The following is a 17,495-nucleotide window of genomic DNA, read 5'->3' as shown; positions in this document are numbered from 1 at the left end:
TTAATATACTACAATCTACTTAGAAACATGTGAGCTGGAAGACCTACAGAGCCAAACTTTAAAATTGCAAATGGCTTTCGCAGCCTGTGTTTTTTTTTTATTACAGTCAAATCTGGCATCAGTTTCACATTCCAGTTGAATGTAAGACTGTAATTGCCAGTTGCTACTTTTTTTCTTGGTTTCCAATTAGATGCTGGGTGGTTGTCCTGTGTGTTTGAGCATCATGTTCTAGAATCCTCGAAGCCTTGAAGACATCCATCGTGGCAGCCCGGTCACTCAGCCTATTTCGATTAAACATAGCTGCTAGTTCAGATGATACAACACTTTGACGTTCTTATTTTCATGGTGCAGGTGTAACAGTGCCTGTGCTTGGAACTGCATTTTGATCTTCAGAATGACTTTTTTCTTCTTTCTTGGCATTGCTAATATTCTCCAATACAGCTTTCACTAGTAAGGCATCTTTGTCAAGTTTAATTTAGTGAAGTCACTGTTGAAATTTTTCCTCTTTCTCCATTTATTTCTGTTGTGGTTGCAGTTGCACTTTGCCTACACCCATCATGCAGCCAAAGCGACCCTTTATCAACTGCAATTTCATAAACAGCCTGTCTTCTTGATTATCTATAAGCTTGCCTATGTCAAACAGTTCCTCAATCATGTCTGAAAATTATTCTTCATTGGCTTGTTGTGTCTGAGTTTTGTGGCCCTTACTTTTTTTCAATATTTCCATTCAAAAATAGTTGTTCAGTCTTATGAATTGATATTATTGCTCTTTTTTATAAAAAACTTTATAAAAATGATTAAAACTGGTACAGCTTCAGTTAGTAATGTAAAAAAATATAGTGTAGTAGCTAGACTTCAAAAATTTTAATGGCCTTGAGATTCATAATCCACAGTATGTTTTATGTCAACATCATATTCTGGAAAGAGTTTTAATTTTGGACATTTATTCTCATGAGTCAAAATAATTTTGACATAAAGCATACTGTGGATTATCAAACACAAGGACACTAAAAATTTTTCGTAGTCCAGTTACTACACTTTTTGTTTCCAGTGTTAACAACAGTTCTGTTATAATCATTTTTATACATTTCCGTAAATCAAAAAATTTTAATAATTTCCACCAATCCATTAAAAAGAAATTCTGCTATTCCAGTCATCAAGTCCAAAGGATCCTATAAGAACTTGCAACAAAAAAAATAACAGATTCAAACCCAATTAAAAAGAAACACGCAAGTTAAAAAGTGTTTGTAGTTATCAAAGTTTTGTCTTTTTTTTTTTGTTTAAAAATCCGATAGAACATATACGATTTTTTGGCTTAGGTTACCATCATTAAAGACAAGACCAACTAATTTTATTTATTTTTCAGTATTTTTCAGAACCATTACTTGGTATATTCAGAAAAGTCTACTTCACCTGACTTACATTACTCTTGTTAAATTCATACTTAAAATTTACAAAAGTTTCATAGAAGCATTTGACAGCAATGGTCTTTTAATGGTTTATTTTCAATGATATCTTATGGCAATGAGATTTTTCAAATACATTGTCATCTCTTAATTGTGCAAGACAGAATTCAGAAGCAACTTATAAATATTTAAGTTATTTTCTAGTTATCTCATCTAGAGAACAACTAGAAGTAGCTTGTAAGTTTGTCAGTGGAAATTGGAACAAAATATGTTTTGGGAAACATATTTTAAAAAAATGTTATAGTGGTTTAAAGAAGATATAAAGATAGTTAGACATTGCCAGACAGCTGTTACTTGTCTTAAGACACATCGGATGAAAGAATTATCGATTATTGCAATCATCCAGTGCACCAATACATGTGCAAAATGAAGTTAAAGTTGTTAAACACTTGTCTAGATCATAATCTCTAAGAAACTTAATTTAAAGTCTATTTTGTCTAATTCTAATATGGAAAATAATTAAAATTGATTACAAACTTCAAATGTAATGTTATGTAATGTTTCAAATGTAAATGTAATGTTATGTTTAAACAACTGTCTGTTATTTTTTTATTAGTGAGTGATCTTTTTAAAAAACTAATGCACCAATTTTGATTTAGTATAAATAAATATTGATTAGAAAATAATATACGACATAAGTGTTTATAAAAAATTGACACCCTGACTGCCACCCTGACTTTCCAACACTTTTGTGTTGTCAGAAAGTTAACACCATTAACTTATTTACAAATTTAATCGTTTTTTCAATAAACCTCTAAAAAGCAAATTTAATTAATCAGAATGTTTCAAATAAGATAAACAATGCTTTTTTTTTTTTTTTTTACTGTAAATCATGCGCAGAGTTTTGCAACATTGACTGTCTTATAGCCTGACTCGCAACGGAGTGCTGCAACATCAACTGACAAATAGCTTGATTCGCAACAGAGTGCTGCTGCATCAACTATTTTTAAGGTTGACTTGCAAAGGAGTGCTGCTACATCGACTGAGGGTTTGGTTGGGGCAAGCAATCTATAAAATAGTTTAAAAAAAATTCCAGTCTTGCAATTAAATTTTTTTGCGTCAACAAAATATGGAGAAACTTTCTGACAACCAGTTAGGAATTATGTATTTATATATATGTATATAAATATATATATATATATATATATATATATATATATATATATATATATATATATATATATATATATATATATATATATATATATATATTGATATATATATATATATATATATATATATATATATATATATATATATATTGAAACATATATATACATATGTATATATATATATATATATATATATATATATATATGTATATATATATATATATATATATATATTATATATATATATATATATATATATATATATATATATATATGTATATATATGTATAGATAAATATATATATATATATATACATATATATATTTATAGATAAATGTATATATATATATATATATATACGTATATATATATACATATTGAATTTCATATATGTATATATATATATATACATATGTATATATATATATATATATATATATATATATGTACATATATATATATGTACATATATATATATATATATATATATATATATATATATATATATATATATATATATTGAATTTCACATATGTATATAAATATATATGTATATATATATATAGATATATATACAACCCTTAGATGTTGTCCGAAAGTTTTTTCGATATTTTGTTGACAAAAAGTAAAAATTAAAATGCAAGACCGGAATTTTTTTTTTTTTAATAATGATAGACTGCCTGCCCCAACCAAACCCTCAGTCGATGTAGCAGCACTCCCTTGCGGGTCAGGCTATTTGTCAGTCGATGTAGCAGCACTCCCTTGCGAGTCAGGCTATTTGTCAGTCGATGTAGCAGCACTCCCTTGCGAGTCAGGCTATTTGTCAGTCGATGTAGCAGCACTCCCTTGCGAGTCAGGCTATAAGATAGTCGATGTAGCAACACTCCGCGCATGATTTACAGTAAAAAAAATAAAAATAAAAACATTTTAATAAAAAAAATAAAAATAAAAACATTTTATTAAAAAAAATAAAAATAAAAACATTGTTTATATTGTTAAAAACATTCAGAATGTTTTAAAAACATTCAGAATGTTTTTAAAAACATTCCGGTCAATTAAATTTGCGTTTTTGTGGTTTTTTTAAAAAACGATTAATTTGTAATTAAATTAATGGTTTTTACTTTCGTCCAACACGGAAATGTTGGACGAAAGTTAAAAGTAATTAAAAGTGACGTATATGTTGGCGTAAGAATCACTTTTTTCCTTCCGCTCTTCCTAAAGCCAACAAACTATAGAACTATATATATATGTATATATATACAACCCTTAGATGTTGTCCGAAAGTTTTTTCGATATTTTGTTGACAAAAAGTAAAAATTAAAATGCAAGACCGGAATTTTTTTTTTTTAATAATGATAGACTGCCTGCCCCAACCAAACCCTTAGTCGATGTAGCAGCACTCCCTTGCGGGTCAGGCTATTTGTCAGTCGATATAGCAGCACTCCCTTGCGAGTCAGGCTATTTGTCAGTCGATGTAGCAGCACTCCCTTGCGAGTCAGGCTATTTGTCAGTCGATGTAGCAGCACTCCCTTGCGAGTCAGGCTATAAGATAGTCGATGTAGCAACACTCCGCGCATGATTTACAGTAAAAAAAATAAAAATAAAAACATTTTATTAAAAAAAATAAAAATAAAAACATTTTATTAAAAAAAATAAAAAAAAAACATTGTTTATATTGTTAAAAACATTCACAATGTTTTTAAAACATTCTGGTCAATTAAATTTGCGTTTTTGTGGTTTTTTTAAAAAACGATTAATTTGTAATTAAATTAATGGTTTTTACTTTCGTCCAACACGGAAATGTTGGACGAAAGTTAAAAGTAATTAAAAGTGACGTATATGTTGGCGTAAGAATCACTTTTTTCCTTCCGCTCTTCCCAAAGCCAACAAACTATAGATCTATATATATATATATATATATATATATATATGTATATATATATATATGTATATATATGTATATATATATATATATATATATATATATGTATATATATATATATATATATATATATATATATATATATGTATATATATGTATACATATGTATATATATATATATATATATATATATATCTATATATATATATATATATATATATTGAAATACAGATATACATAGGTATATATATATATATATATATATATATATATATATATATATATATATTTATATATATATATATATATTGAAATATATATATACATATGTATATATATATATATATATATATATATATATATATATATATATATATATATATATATATATATATATATATATATATATATATATATATATAAATTAAAGTTTAAATTATAAATTATGTTAGTGTACTCTACAAATAGTGCTCAATGTTCTAAAAGAACAGAGCAATAATAATTTAGTAAAAACACTTATCTATTTTTTGATTACTTCAACACTGTGTTTCACCATCAGTAGGTTCATCAGGAAGAATGTCTAAACAGAAAAAAAATTTCAAATTATAGAAAAATTATTTCACAGGAAGTTGGGAATTGCTATAATTAATTATGTAATAACTGTAGTATTTTGCAACCAGGAAGTTGCATCAACTACATTAGGTAAATAAAAAATCATGAAAAGAATTCTTTAGAATTAGGATAAATTTGGACTGGTCATTTGTTTTTATATTATTTTAAAAGGAACTTATTTTCATGTCTGAAAATAAGTTATATATATATATATATATATATATATATATATATATATATATACATATATATATATATATATATATATATATATATATATATATATATATATATATATATATATATATATATATATATATATATATAACTTAGATTTTTTCTGACTTTGTCAAGTTGAGGCCCACCGTACAGCAAAAATGTTTCAGCAAATATTGGAAAAGCGTTTTCAAAGTTAGTTGACAAACATTTCCCTACCTCTAATAAATTGCACAAAATTTTTATTAGAATCACTATTAAAGTTAGCTATAGCTGTACAAAAAATATTGAAAGAATTATAAAAGGCCGTAATTTTGATTAATAAAAATGAATTTCTCAACGAAAAAATTACTGAAAACTGTAACTGCAAGCAAAAACTTGACTGCCCTATGAATGGCAAATGCTTATCAAAAAATATTATTTACAAATTGTTTCCTCGCAAAATAACCCTGATAAAAATTATATTGGCTTAACCGAGGGTAAATGGAAAAAACGTTATGCCAATCACAAACAATTTTTTAAACATAAAAATCACTCAAAAGAGACTATGCTGTCTGAATATATTTGGCAACTAAAAGAAAAAAATAATAGTTTTAAATTAAACTCGTCTATCCTTAAAACTGAGCCTGCCAATAACAACATTTCCAAAAAAATGTATACTATGTTTACAAGGAAAATTTGAAGTTATTACTTATTTAGATCAAGAAGATTTACTGAATAAAAAATCAGAATTATTTTCTAAATACAGACATGAAAATAAGTTCCTTTTAAAAAATTATAAAAAACAATATGTATATATATATATATATATATATATATATATATATATATATATATATATATATATATATATATATATATATATATATATATATATATTTATATCCAAGTACTATCTCTGGACCTGAGCTTAATCAAACATCTTTGGAAACATATTGAGAGAAAAATTAGTGTTTGGAAACCATCTAATCAGCATGATTTGTTTGAGTTGATCAAGCGCACTTAAGAGAAAATACCAACTGATGTTTTATTTAATTTCGTTGATTCAATGCCACGTAGATGTAATGCTGTTTTTGCGGCAAAATGTTTTCCAACGAAGTAATCGGATTATCCACAGACCATATGCATTATGTAACAGAATATTTCACTATGTAACATTATATATATTATTTAACAGAAATCTTCAAAATAAATTCTTAATATTTATCTTTTGTTGAGCAATTTTGTTTTTTTTAAAGGCATTTTTAGTTTGTCTAATTATTTTTGAGCCAATGATTTCCATTTTATTAAAATTTTGAGTAATTACTGCCAAATTTGGATTTTTGTTTCCTTTTTCATAATTGTAGTATAATTTGACATGCTTATGCAAAAATTCATTTAAAAATGTTTACTCGATGAAAAAATATAACCAAAAAGGTGTTTGTCCAATTACTTTTAGACACTACTGTATATGTATACATTTATATATATATATATATATATATATATATATATATATATATATATATATATATATATATATATATATATATATATATATATATGTATATATATATATATATATATATTTAATTAACAATAGCCACAAAATAAAAAAAATGACAATTTAATAAAAGACAATAAAAACCTCAAGGTGTAAAAAAAATAAAACAAAACAAAATTATATATAAGAGCTGATTTGAAATAAAGTTATAAAAAGAACTATCCGTTGAAATAATTTTATTAATTGTTAATCAATAATTATTAATAGGAATAAGAGTTATTTTTTACACTGTTTTAGTTAATAATAACAAGAACAGATAAATGCAAACCAGGTGGCTTGTTCGCATAAGGAAATTAAAAAGATAAATAAACAAATAAAAACAGAAAATAATAATAAAGAAGATAAAAATAAAGTTTCCTCTATTTGCTATAGAGTATTTGGTGGCCGTATAATAGGTTTTGGTTGAATGTAGTTTTGATTTGAAAATCTAGTAGAGTAAACATGATTTATTTCGTTAAAAAAGGTATTAAATATTAGAGGTGTCATTTTATTATCAATTTTGTACATAAAAGTAAGTATCTGATAAATATTTAGTTGATAAACATTAAGTATATTTAGTTAATGAAACTAATCTTTTTGAGGGCGTTAAACTGAATACGTTTGAAATAATTCGTTTAGCATGTTTTTGTCTACTGAGTAGTTTTTTATCTTGTTTGCGTTGGTGCTGCACCAAGCAATGTTCCCATAAATAAGGTAGGTGTGAATAAAAGAAAAGTTTATTTTTTTTAAACAGTTTAGGTCTAAAAACTTTTTAGCTTTATATGGTAAGCCAATATTTTTTGATATTTTGTTTTCTATTATACTTATGCGTTCACGCCATGAAAGATTTTTTTCTTGAAATACTCCTAAGAACGCGCACGAGTGCTCTCATTTTATAATAGAATTATCAATACAAAGACAGTTTTAATTGAAAAATTTTTTGTGGAGTGTATGAAAAAGAGTGTATTTGGTTTTAAATAAATTTAAGGATAGTTTATTCGACTTGAACCATTCAGTTAAATTTGTGAGTTCCTTTTTGACTGTTTCAAATAAGAAATCAATGTTACTATTAGAGTAAAACAAGTTTGTGTCATCGACAAATAAAATTGAAGTTAAAATATTAGAAAACCTATGAAAGTCGTTTATATGAACAAAAAAGAGTTATGGTCCAAGTATTGATGCTTAAGAAACACCGCATGTGACTGTCATATATTTTGATTTTCCTTCGTTATACGATATATAATATTTTTTATTTGTTAAGTAATTTTTAAACCAATCAATGTTTGAGGTTTTTATGCCATAATGTTTTAGTTTAGCTAGTAGAATGTTACGATCAACTGTGTCAAACGCCTTGCCGAGATCTATAAAAACTCCTACTGTATATATTTTTTCATCAAACGCTTTAAGTATGTCATTAATAAGGTGAATAATGGCTTGGTCAGCTGAATGTCTTGATTTAAATCAAATTTGTTTGTTGTAAAGAATGTTATTACTATTTAGAAAGGAATAAAGTCTATTGTACATAATTCGTTTTAGTATTTTTGAGAAACAAGGAAGAATTGAGATCGGCCTATAGTTTAAAACATTTTAAACATCACCAGATTTGAAAATTGGTGCAATTTTAGATTTTTCAGGACAAACGCCTTGTTTTAAAGATAGATTAAAAATATGCACGACTACTGATATCATCATATCCTAAACTTTTTTTAGGTTTTAACAAAAACATTGCATCCAACAGTTCTCTTTCCGTAAGTTAATTATTGTCCATTACATAGGTATTATTAGAATTTAAAAAATGTTCGAATTTTACTTTTGTGATTTCTATTTTTGGTGCTAAGTTAAAACCTACATTAAGAAAGTACTGATTAAGTTTTTCTGCAATTAAAGATTTATCTATAATAAGTTCATTATTTGATTTAAGATTGATTAGAAGGCTATTACAATCAAGATTTATTTTTTTCAATACTTCTTTAATTATGTTCCAGATCTTTTGCGTTTCATTTTTCTGTGTTTACTTAACTGTTCAGAATAAGAATATTTTTTAGAACGTCTTAAAATTGATTCAAAAGGACGCTTATAGTTTTCATACTTGGTTTCATTTTCAGGTGTTCTTTTTTTGATAAATTTATTATATAAACGTTGTTTTTTTTTGGATGACTTTAGAATACCCTTTGCTATCCAAGGATTTTATAGCATTTTTGTTTTGACAAATTTCCAGTCTCAGGAAAATCTTTGTTATAAACTTTTTGAAACTTGTTAAGGAATATATCATACATATCATATGCTTTATTAACGCTTATAATTTTTAAAAGATGACTCCAATTTATAAAGAATAAATGGTTATAAAAGTAGTTTATATTAGTTTCATCTATTACTCTAATTGTTCTTTTCATTTTTTGGACACTAATATTATCGCACTTTTATGACACTATAAATACTGGAAAGTGGTCAGAAATGTCAGATTTAAATATTCCTGTTTTATGAATTTTGGTATTTATGAATTCATTAGTGATTATTTGATAAATTGCAGTAGCACTTTCTTTGGTAATTTGAGTGGGTTTATCAATTAGTGGAATGTAACCATTCTGGAAAATACAGTTAAAAAAGTGTTTTTTTTATTTATTTGCGTTATACTCAAAAAAGTTGAGGTAAAATTCCCCACGAGGTACACGCTTTTATTTGATCTTGATTCGGTTTTAAATATCTTTTCTACATAATCTTCAAATAGTTTTATTGTTCCAGAAGGTGACCTGTATATAACATAGACAATAATATTTTTTAAGGCTTTGTTTGCGATTTCAATGCGCAACGACTCATAATTGCTTGTGGTTGAGCATAATTCTTTTTTACATTCATTTGACAATAAGTTATTTATAAAAATACATAATCCCCCACCTGCCTTCTCAGAGTTTCTAAACTGACGAATGGCTTTATAATTTTGTAACTGATAATTTGAATCATTTTCAAAATTATCACTAAGTTTCGCTAAGACAATTAACTTTAAAATCAATTTTGCTTTTATACAAAAAGTACTTAAGTAATTCAAAATTTTTTTGAAAGCTTCTTTTGTTTAAGTGCAAAAGTGAGAACGTATTAATATACAAACATTCAATAAGGTTTTCTGATTCTATACCATAGTATATTGGATTGAAATTTCTAATTTGTTATTTATAATAGTTAATATCGGGATCAGAATCTTTATTCAATAATATTGTTTTTTTATTTAGAATTGACTTGAATTTAGTGTTTTGGAAAATAGTATTTTGACTCATTGTAAGGATAAATGTATAAAATAAAAAAAAAATAAAAATGAATTATAATGTAATTACTTTATTAAGTATAATAAAATGTAATTAAGCGCTGGTTTGCTTTCTCCTAAAATCTTTCACAATGAATTTATCGTAAATAATAACAGAATACTTACCATTTTTTCTGTGTTCTTTCATCTTGTTTAGCAATTTTTTTCTTACTTCACCTGCTTCGCTGGAAAAAATCTTCATTTGTTTAGATTCCCGATCTTTTGAGTTTATTTGTTGTTAGTAATGCCTTTACTTTGTCCTTATAGTGAAGTAATTTGACAACTATGGTTCTGGTCTTGTTTTACTTCATTTTTTCCCGTGTATTAGCAAAACACTTTTAAATAAAGTATTAGGTTATTGATAAGTGTTTTTGTTTTAAGTATTAATGAAAGTTATATATAATTTTTTTTAATTTAAAAAAAAAATTACAATTAATTTTTAAAGCTTTACAATTTAACAAGTTTGATAAAATGCTATTCACTGTGGACCAGAGATCATTTTAGGTTTGATGTAGTGCCACCTGGGATTTTTTCACTGATAAGTTATTGTTATCATTTTAGTAAAAAGATTTAATCACAGTTAAAATTAGTTTCACTTGCTCAGACAATTAAATTGTCAAATCAATTTTCAAATAAAATGTGAAACTGAATAAGTAGAGTTAAATTGAGTTCAAAATTTTATGTAGGAGATCTCTTTTATTTGCCGGGCAATCATTTAAACTAAAACTTTAGTTTAATTTAGTTAAAAATGTTAATGTTGTGTATTTAGTATACTCGACAAAAAATTCGACTTTTTCAATGAGCTTAAACATCAATCAGTGCTTCTCCGTTAAAACCTGTCTGGATGTTTTCTTAGCATAATTTCACTTCATTAACATCACCAAGCAAATTCATTAAATAAAAATACCAAGTGATTATGTCCGAAAACAGTTCTCAAGTAAATACTATTTACTTCCTTGTCATCATCAGAGCTATCGTCAGATGGTTGAAATAATTGCTAAATGAGATTAGATCTTTTTTTGATACTATTTAATATAAATTTTTTTTTGATATTAATTAATAGTACAACTGATCGTTTAACTGATTACATAAAAGTATCAAAAATGAATGGAAATGGTGGTAAACACACAAACACTATGTTATTTACTTGACACATTTTTTCCTGTGTATTTTTTTAGTATATAAAAAGCAGGTGAGCAGTAAACCACTCCTCAAATGTGACACTATCTTACCATCCATGTTCTGTGCAAGGTGATATTTTACATCGAACAAAATTGCCACAAAACATGACTAAAGTATTAGGCTTTTATAAGTTTATTACACTTTCAGGGTATGTACAGCCTCTACATTTAATTTTTTTTCAGCCCGATTCATTACATGGATTTGTTTCATTATAGTTGTATATATTTTCAGCTGGCTTATTTGTAACAACTTCAGTGAAGTTTTTAATAAACTCATATGAAAATTGGCTGCTAAATGCAAAGTGAGCATATTATATCTTTTTAAGAATAATTTAGTCCATTCTAGTCCTGAAAAATTATTTAAACTATGGAATATTTTGTTTTGGGAAGAAAGGTAATCCTGCACAATAAACCGAAAATCTAATTCATCCACAAGGCATCAAAACTCAGACACTGCTAAGTTATAAATAACAAAAGCACATTCTTTCAAAGCATTAAATGTTTTAGGATGTTCAGGGTTCTGAATGTATTTTAGTATATTTTGGATGACAATTCTAATTCAAATAGTACAAGACTAATTCAAAGCAAAGACTTTTAATAAAAAAATAATATAAAAACTGACAAACAACAGCTAAAGAAAAAAAAAATAAAGCCATTAATTTATGATACTAGATGTCCAAACCCATAAAATACGGGTGTCTGTAAGTCTATTTAATAGTGACTATTTCTATAATTATTACTTTTTTAAATCTTTAACATAGGTCACAGTTGCGTAACATTTCTCGTGGTGTTTTTGGAAACCAAAGGCTATAATAAAGTATAACTTTTTCACTAAGATAATTTTTATTTAAAGAGAAAAAGGGGTCTCAGAAACAGTTCACAAAATCTAGTTATGTCAAATACGTTAACTTTTTCTGCTTGATTTTCTTATAGAAACTTTTCTGTAACAATCTCTTGACAAAATCATTCAATTAAACTGTTTTTAAAACCGATTTTGGCAATTAAATTATTATTATAGCTGTTGATTGATACTAAATGCAACTACAAATCATCTGGATTGTAATCACTAAATGGGATAAAAGAATGAATAATTTTCATTCATATATCAAAATATAAGGAATAAAGATATAAGGAAATATAAAACAGCAGTAAAAATAGCCAATATTTATATACGAAGTAATAATTTCAAAGAGAAAAAAATATACAACTAACATGAGAAACAAAAAACATATTTTTCCTTCTTACAATTTTCAAAAATTACAAAAAATTATTAAACTTTGCAAAAAGCTGTCAGGTATCGGCACGAAAAGGGTCATCACAACTACAGTTAGTTCTATTTGTTTGACATTTCTTAAAAAAACCTTTCTGCAATAATTTAATTTAAACATGTTTAAAAGTATCTAATCTCAGAGCCAATGACACGGGTTTTGAAGTGGAGGGGCACAATCATCAATTTATAAAAAAAGTCCTCTGCATCTAGAAGTTTTTAAAAATATAAGGTCCTTTAGAAAAAAGTTGGGCCTTTCCTCCCGCCAGTGTCGTCGGCTCTGGAGTCTACCAATGTAACTCATTGTTTACAAAAGACTTCAAGAATTGCAAGCTAATAAAAAAAATTTTAATGTTGCAATTTTTTATTTTATTAAATTTTTCATTTGATCTATTTTATAAATTATATTAAATTTTATTTATCTTATAAATAATTTTATTTTATCTGATGAACAAAATTTTAATCATGATTTTTTTTTTTTTTCAATATAAAAATTACAAAAATATTTAAAACAGTCTGTCTGAATAAGTTACAACATAAAATCATCTTGCACATAAAAGTATTAAAGAAACATTATTAGTAAATTTTATTAAAGGAAGATAGAAACTTTCAAATGTTTAAATTGGGAAGAACTGTTAGTGAAGATCTCGTTTTTTAACAAAATTTATTTATCATCAAAAGCATAGATTGTATTAGGTAACCAAAAAAGTTCGTGCGGTTTTTGGTAATTGAATTGTTTTTAGCATTTTTTACAACACCCACATCGCACAAGGCAAGTAGCTTTGTTGCGTAATAGAACGCGTGTGTCACGCGCAGTTGCTGCATATATAGTGTAGGCTTGTAACGAGCTTACAGGAAAGGTTTTGTGTAAAGAAAGGATGGCAACCCAACCAACGATTATTCAATCTTGCTTACTTTACGAGTTCAAACTTGGAAGGAATGCAACTCAAGCGGCTAAAAACATCTGCACAGCATTTGGAGAAGGTACAGTAAGTGAACGCACAGCACAGAAGTGGTTTCAGCGATTTTCTTCGGGAGATGAGTCCATCGAAGACCTGCCGCGTTCTGGACGCCCATTGTTGGTTGATGAGGATGAACTGAAGGACGCTGTCGAGTCTGACTCCAGCCAAACTTGCCAAGAACTTGCAGTGAGGTTTGCTGTGAGTGTTGAAACCATCCGCCTGCATCTGCATGCGATTGGGAAAGCGTGGAAGCTGAGTCGGTGGGTTCCGCACAAATTGTCGATCGACAACAAGAAGCAACGGCTTACGATCTGCACATCACTCTTATCACGCCACAACGTTGAGCCTTTTCTTGATCGTTTATTGACATGCGACGAAAAATGGATTGTGTACAACAATACCAAGCGTTGCTACCATTGGTTGTCCCCCGATGACCCCATCCCAAAGACACCCAAGCCCAATCTCTACGAGCGGAAGGTTTTGCTCTGCATTTGGTGGACTACAGCTGGTGTGGTGCATTACGAGCTGCTCCCAACAGGCCAAACCATTACTGGACTGGTCTACTCAGCACAGCTGCAACGAGTTCACGATCTGTTGCTTGTAAAGCAGCCTGCACTGGTGCACAGGAGAGGAGTTCTGCTTCTCCACGACAACGCGAGACCGCACACCGCTCGCGTGACTCAGGACAAGCTCCAAAGCCTTGGTTGGGAGAGTTTGCCTCATCCACCATACTCGCCAGACCTCTCCCCTACTGATTTCCATTTTTTCCTTTCCCTGGGAAATCATTTAAAAGGACAGCAGTTCCGAGACCAGGACGCGATTGAAATGGAGTTGAAAGCTTTTATAGACTCAAAGGACCGAGAATTTTTTAGAAGTGGAATAAATAAGCTTGTTTTACGTTGAGAAAAGGTTTTAGATGCTAATGGTGACTATTTTGATGAATAAATGTACTTACTTTTGTCGTTTTGTGTGTTTTTATTATATACGGAAAAACCGCACGAACTTTTTTGGTTACCTGATATACAAAAAAAGAACAGAGTCTTTTAAACAATTTTTCTTTTAATTAACAAAATACAAATAATCAACAAAAAGGAACCGAGTACATATCTTTTCAAGAAAATTTAAATAAAAATTACCAGAATATAAGTATTTAATGAAGTATACGTCTTTTCAAAAAAATTATTCAAAATTATAAATATTAATAAACTTATAGATATTAAAAAACTGTTTATCTTTTTAACATTTCTTATCAACATATTCTTTTTGCAATATTTTTCAACATGTTTTATGATTACACTAACTATAAACAGATTTAATTTATGTTTCATCATGACAGTTGACTGGCAAAGACAACATTCTTGCTCTCAACAAAGTCAAGTTATATTATAGCAAAGTACGCCATTTGGCTAGCAAAAAAACTCCCTTACTGTAAACAAAGCTAAGTCACAACACTTTAAAACTATAGAAACAACATAATAATTACTTACAAACTATAAACACATAACATTATAACTCAAACAAAAATAGAAACACTTTATATATTAAAAAGATATTAACATACTTACAAAATATAAGCCCATATATCCTTAACATATATAAACACAATATATAAATATTAGCTAAATATAATTAAGTATATAAATTAAGAAAAATATATAAATTAGAAACATTTATAAAATACAACCTTATTTTTGTAATATTTGTTTAATGACATAACTCGTAATAAATGTTTAACAACTTTTAAAAAACAAACGATCAAACAGCCTGGTTTTTTATATTATAAAAGCAAACAGATTTTCTTTAATTTCTTAAAATAAGGTAATAAACAATCTTGTTTTTGAAAATGTAACACAAGAGTTGACTGTATGAGATGTAAGAGTTTTTGAGATAAACACCAAATTTATCAAGAGTTTAACTTTTATCAAATGTTTGAACTTTGAAAAAAGTATTGTCTTCTTTTTCTTAAAACTAGAAATTACAGATTAATATACTTTAAATCCTATTGACAAAAGACTTGAACTTTGAAAAGAGTATTGTCTTCGTTTTCTTAAAACTAGAAATTACAGATTAATATACTTTAACTCCAATTGACAAAAGACTTGAATTGCTTTATTATTAAAATGCATTAATAAATAATTTACCTGACTTTAAAAGTTACAATACCAATTTTAAAATAACATAAGGTTTATCTATTTCTACAGAAGTCATCAAATTATCATCTAATATAAAAGTTTTAGATCTTATTACCGAATTGAGCAGATATTAACAGATTATAAAAATTTAAGAATACCTTATCGCGAGGTCAAAAATATATTGGGAAATATTAAAAGGCTAAGCGTGCTAAATCTTTTTTTTTTAAACTCCGTGTCAAGCATACACGAATGAGTAACGGCAGTTGGAGCATCAGCGTTAAATTGAACATTAATTATATTTAATTATAACTTTAATTTTTTATATTTTTCATAATAACAATGAAAATAATAATTATAATAACAATAATAAATATATTAAAGAAATAAATCATATCATTAAAATAATTAAGCAAAAGTATATCCATTTAATATAAATAAAATGGTTGGAGATTTATTTATGATACTTTAAGCCCGGCTTAAAGATACCCACTTTTATATAAAAACTTGCTCAAATGAGATTAGGTATTTTTTTGTCAAACTAAATAAAAAAATTTAAAAAAATCTTTTTAACTTAGTGTTAGTCTAAAAAACTTAGAGATATATATCTCTGTAGTGTGTACGGTAAAAACAAACCACATAAAAGTTTTTCACATTGAATATCACAAGCAAGTTCAGTTACTATTTGACATCCTACTGAATGTTGTATTATTTAGTATGCGGCAAAGGCAATATGGTTTTTTGAAAGTATATGTCACATATAAATTAAACAATAGAAAAAAAATGCGCCACTTTAGTATGAAACTCAAATATTCTGCAGTGGATTAAAGTAACAACTTAAGGCATAAAGCAACCCTGGATTAAAATTAAGGTATAAAGTAACCCTGGATTAAAGTAAAGTAACTTGTATTAAAGTGAAGTAACCTGGATTATCGTAGGAACTTAAGGCATAAAATAAAATAAAGTAAATTTTTTTTATTATAATTTTGAGTTTTTTAAGTATCTTAATCTTTTGCAATCTTGTTATTGTTTGTTTATAACTTTTTTTCTTTATTATTATTTTATTTTCTAGCATTTCTTTTTTGAAATTACTTTTTTAAATTTGAAGCGGAAAGTTTTGGAAAACTTCTTTTAGATATTGTGTCTTGGCGTCATCATGATGATGGCTCGTGGTACATTCAAACGCTTTGCCTTATATTAAAAGAATATGCGCACAGTGAGTCACTATTAGATATGTTATGCACGCTTAACATAGAGATGCATAAAAAAATTTCATTTAAAAGTTTAAACGCGGTGGCAAAACAAATGTCTACAATACAACTTGTGACTTTGACAAAGCGCTTTTTATTTAAACCAAAGGGAAATTTTATCGAACGTGCTTTTATGTCAATGGATCAAGCAGGCATTCAACAAGATATGAATAATTTGGTGCTTAATGAGAAACACACTGTATATTAATAGATTTTATTTCTTTTTAATTATGTATTAGTTATATTTTATAAAATTTATATGTTACCTTAATCTATAAAACTTGTCGAATGTTATTTTTTATTTATTTACAATGTTAGGTTTCGGTCTAGACATTAACGATAAGTAAATAACATATTTTGTATTATGTCATAGATTTCAAAAATTAGTTTTTATAATTATTTGGATTTTTTTTAGTTGTTGCTGTTGTTTTGTTTTTTCTTCTTTTTTTCTTGCTTTTTTTTTTTGGGTGGGGGGGGGGGGGGAGGGCGGGAGGGTTATGTAGAGCATTATTTAAAAGTGGAGTTATTATTTAAATATAATCATTGCTTCATTAGCATTTAAGTATATTCTAACTCTTTTTACGAGGTTTTACGCGA

The 17,495-nt window shown here is 26.9% G+C and overlaps 2 protein-coding genes across 4 annotated transcripts in view; both read left to right on the top strand.

Moving 5' to 3' along the window:
• The window catches only part of LOC136076917 (uncharacterized), a 55,874-nt gene extending 38,580 nt beyond the window's left edge, over positions 1 to 17,294 (top strand). For 2 of the 3 annotated variants that reach the window (XM_065790782.1, XM_065790780.1), the window contains one exon: positions 16,784 to 17,294. The gene's annotated coding sequence lies outside the window, so the exon portion shown is untranslated. Of the gene's footprint in view, positions 1 to 6,179; positions 6,504 to 16,783 lie in introns of those variants that run through there. The other variant, XM_065790781.1, reaches the window with a different exon arrangement.
• On the top strand, positions 13,436 to 14,422 carry LOC136076049 (histone-lysine N-methyltransferase SETMAR-like). The gene has a single exon (XM_065789513.1). The coding sequence runs from the start codon at positions 13,436 to 13,438 to the stop codon at positions 14,420 to 14,422; it is 987 nt and encodes a 328-aa protein (XP_065645585.1).
• Positions 17,295 to 17,495: the final 201 nt, after the last annotated feature.

The sequence above is a fragment of the Hydra vulgaris genome, chromosome 02, assembly GCF_038396675.1.
Source record: "Hydra vulgaris chromosome 02, alternate assembly HydraT2T_AEP".
Classification (NCBI taxonomy): Eukaryota; Metazoa; Cnidaria; class Hydrozoa; order Anthoathecata; family Hydridae; genus Hydra; species Hydra vulgaris.
Note: the sequence above shows the minus strand (reverse complement) of the source record. Positions and strands in the feature narration are given on the sequence as shown.

Coding starts and splice junctions, on each gene's coding strand:
- LOC136076049 (XM_065789513.1), top strand. CDS start 13,436: ATGGCAACCCAACCAACGATTATTCAATCTTGCTTACTTTACGAGTTC.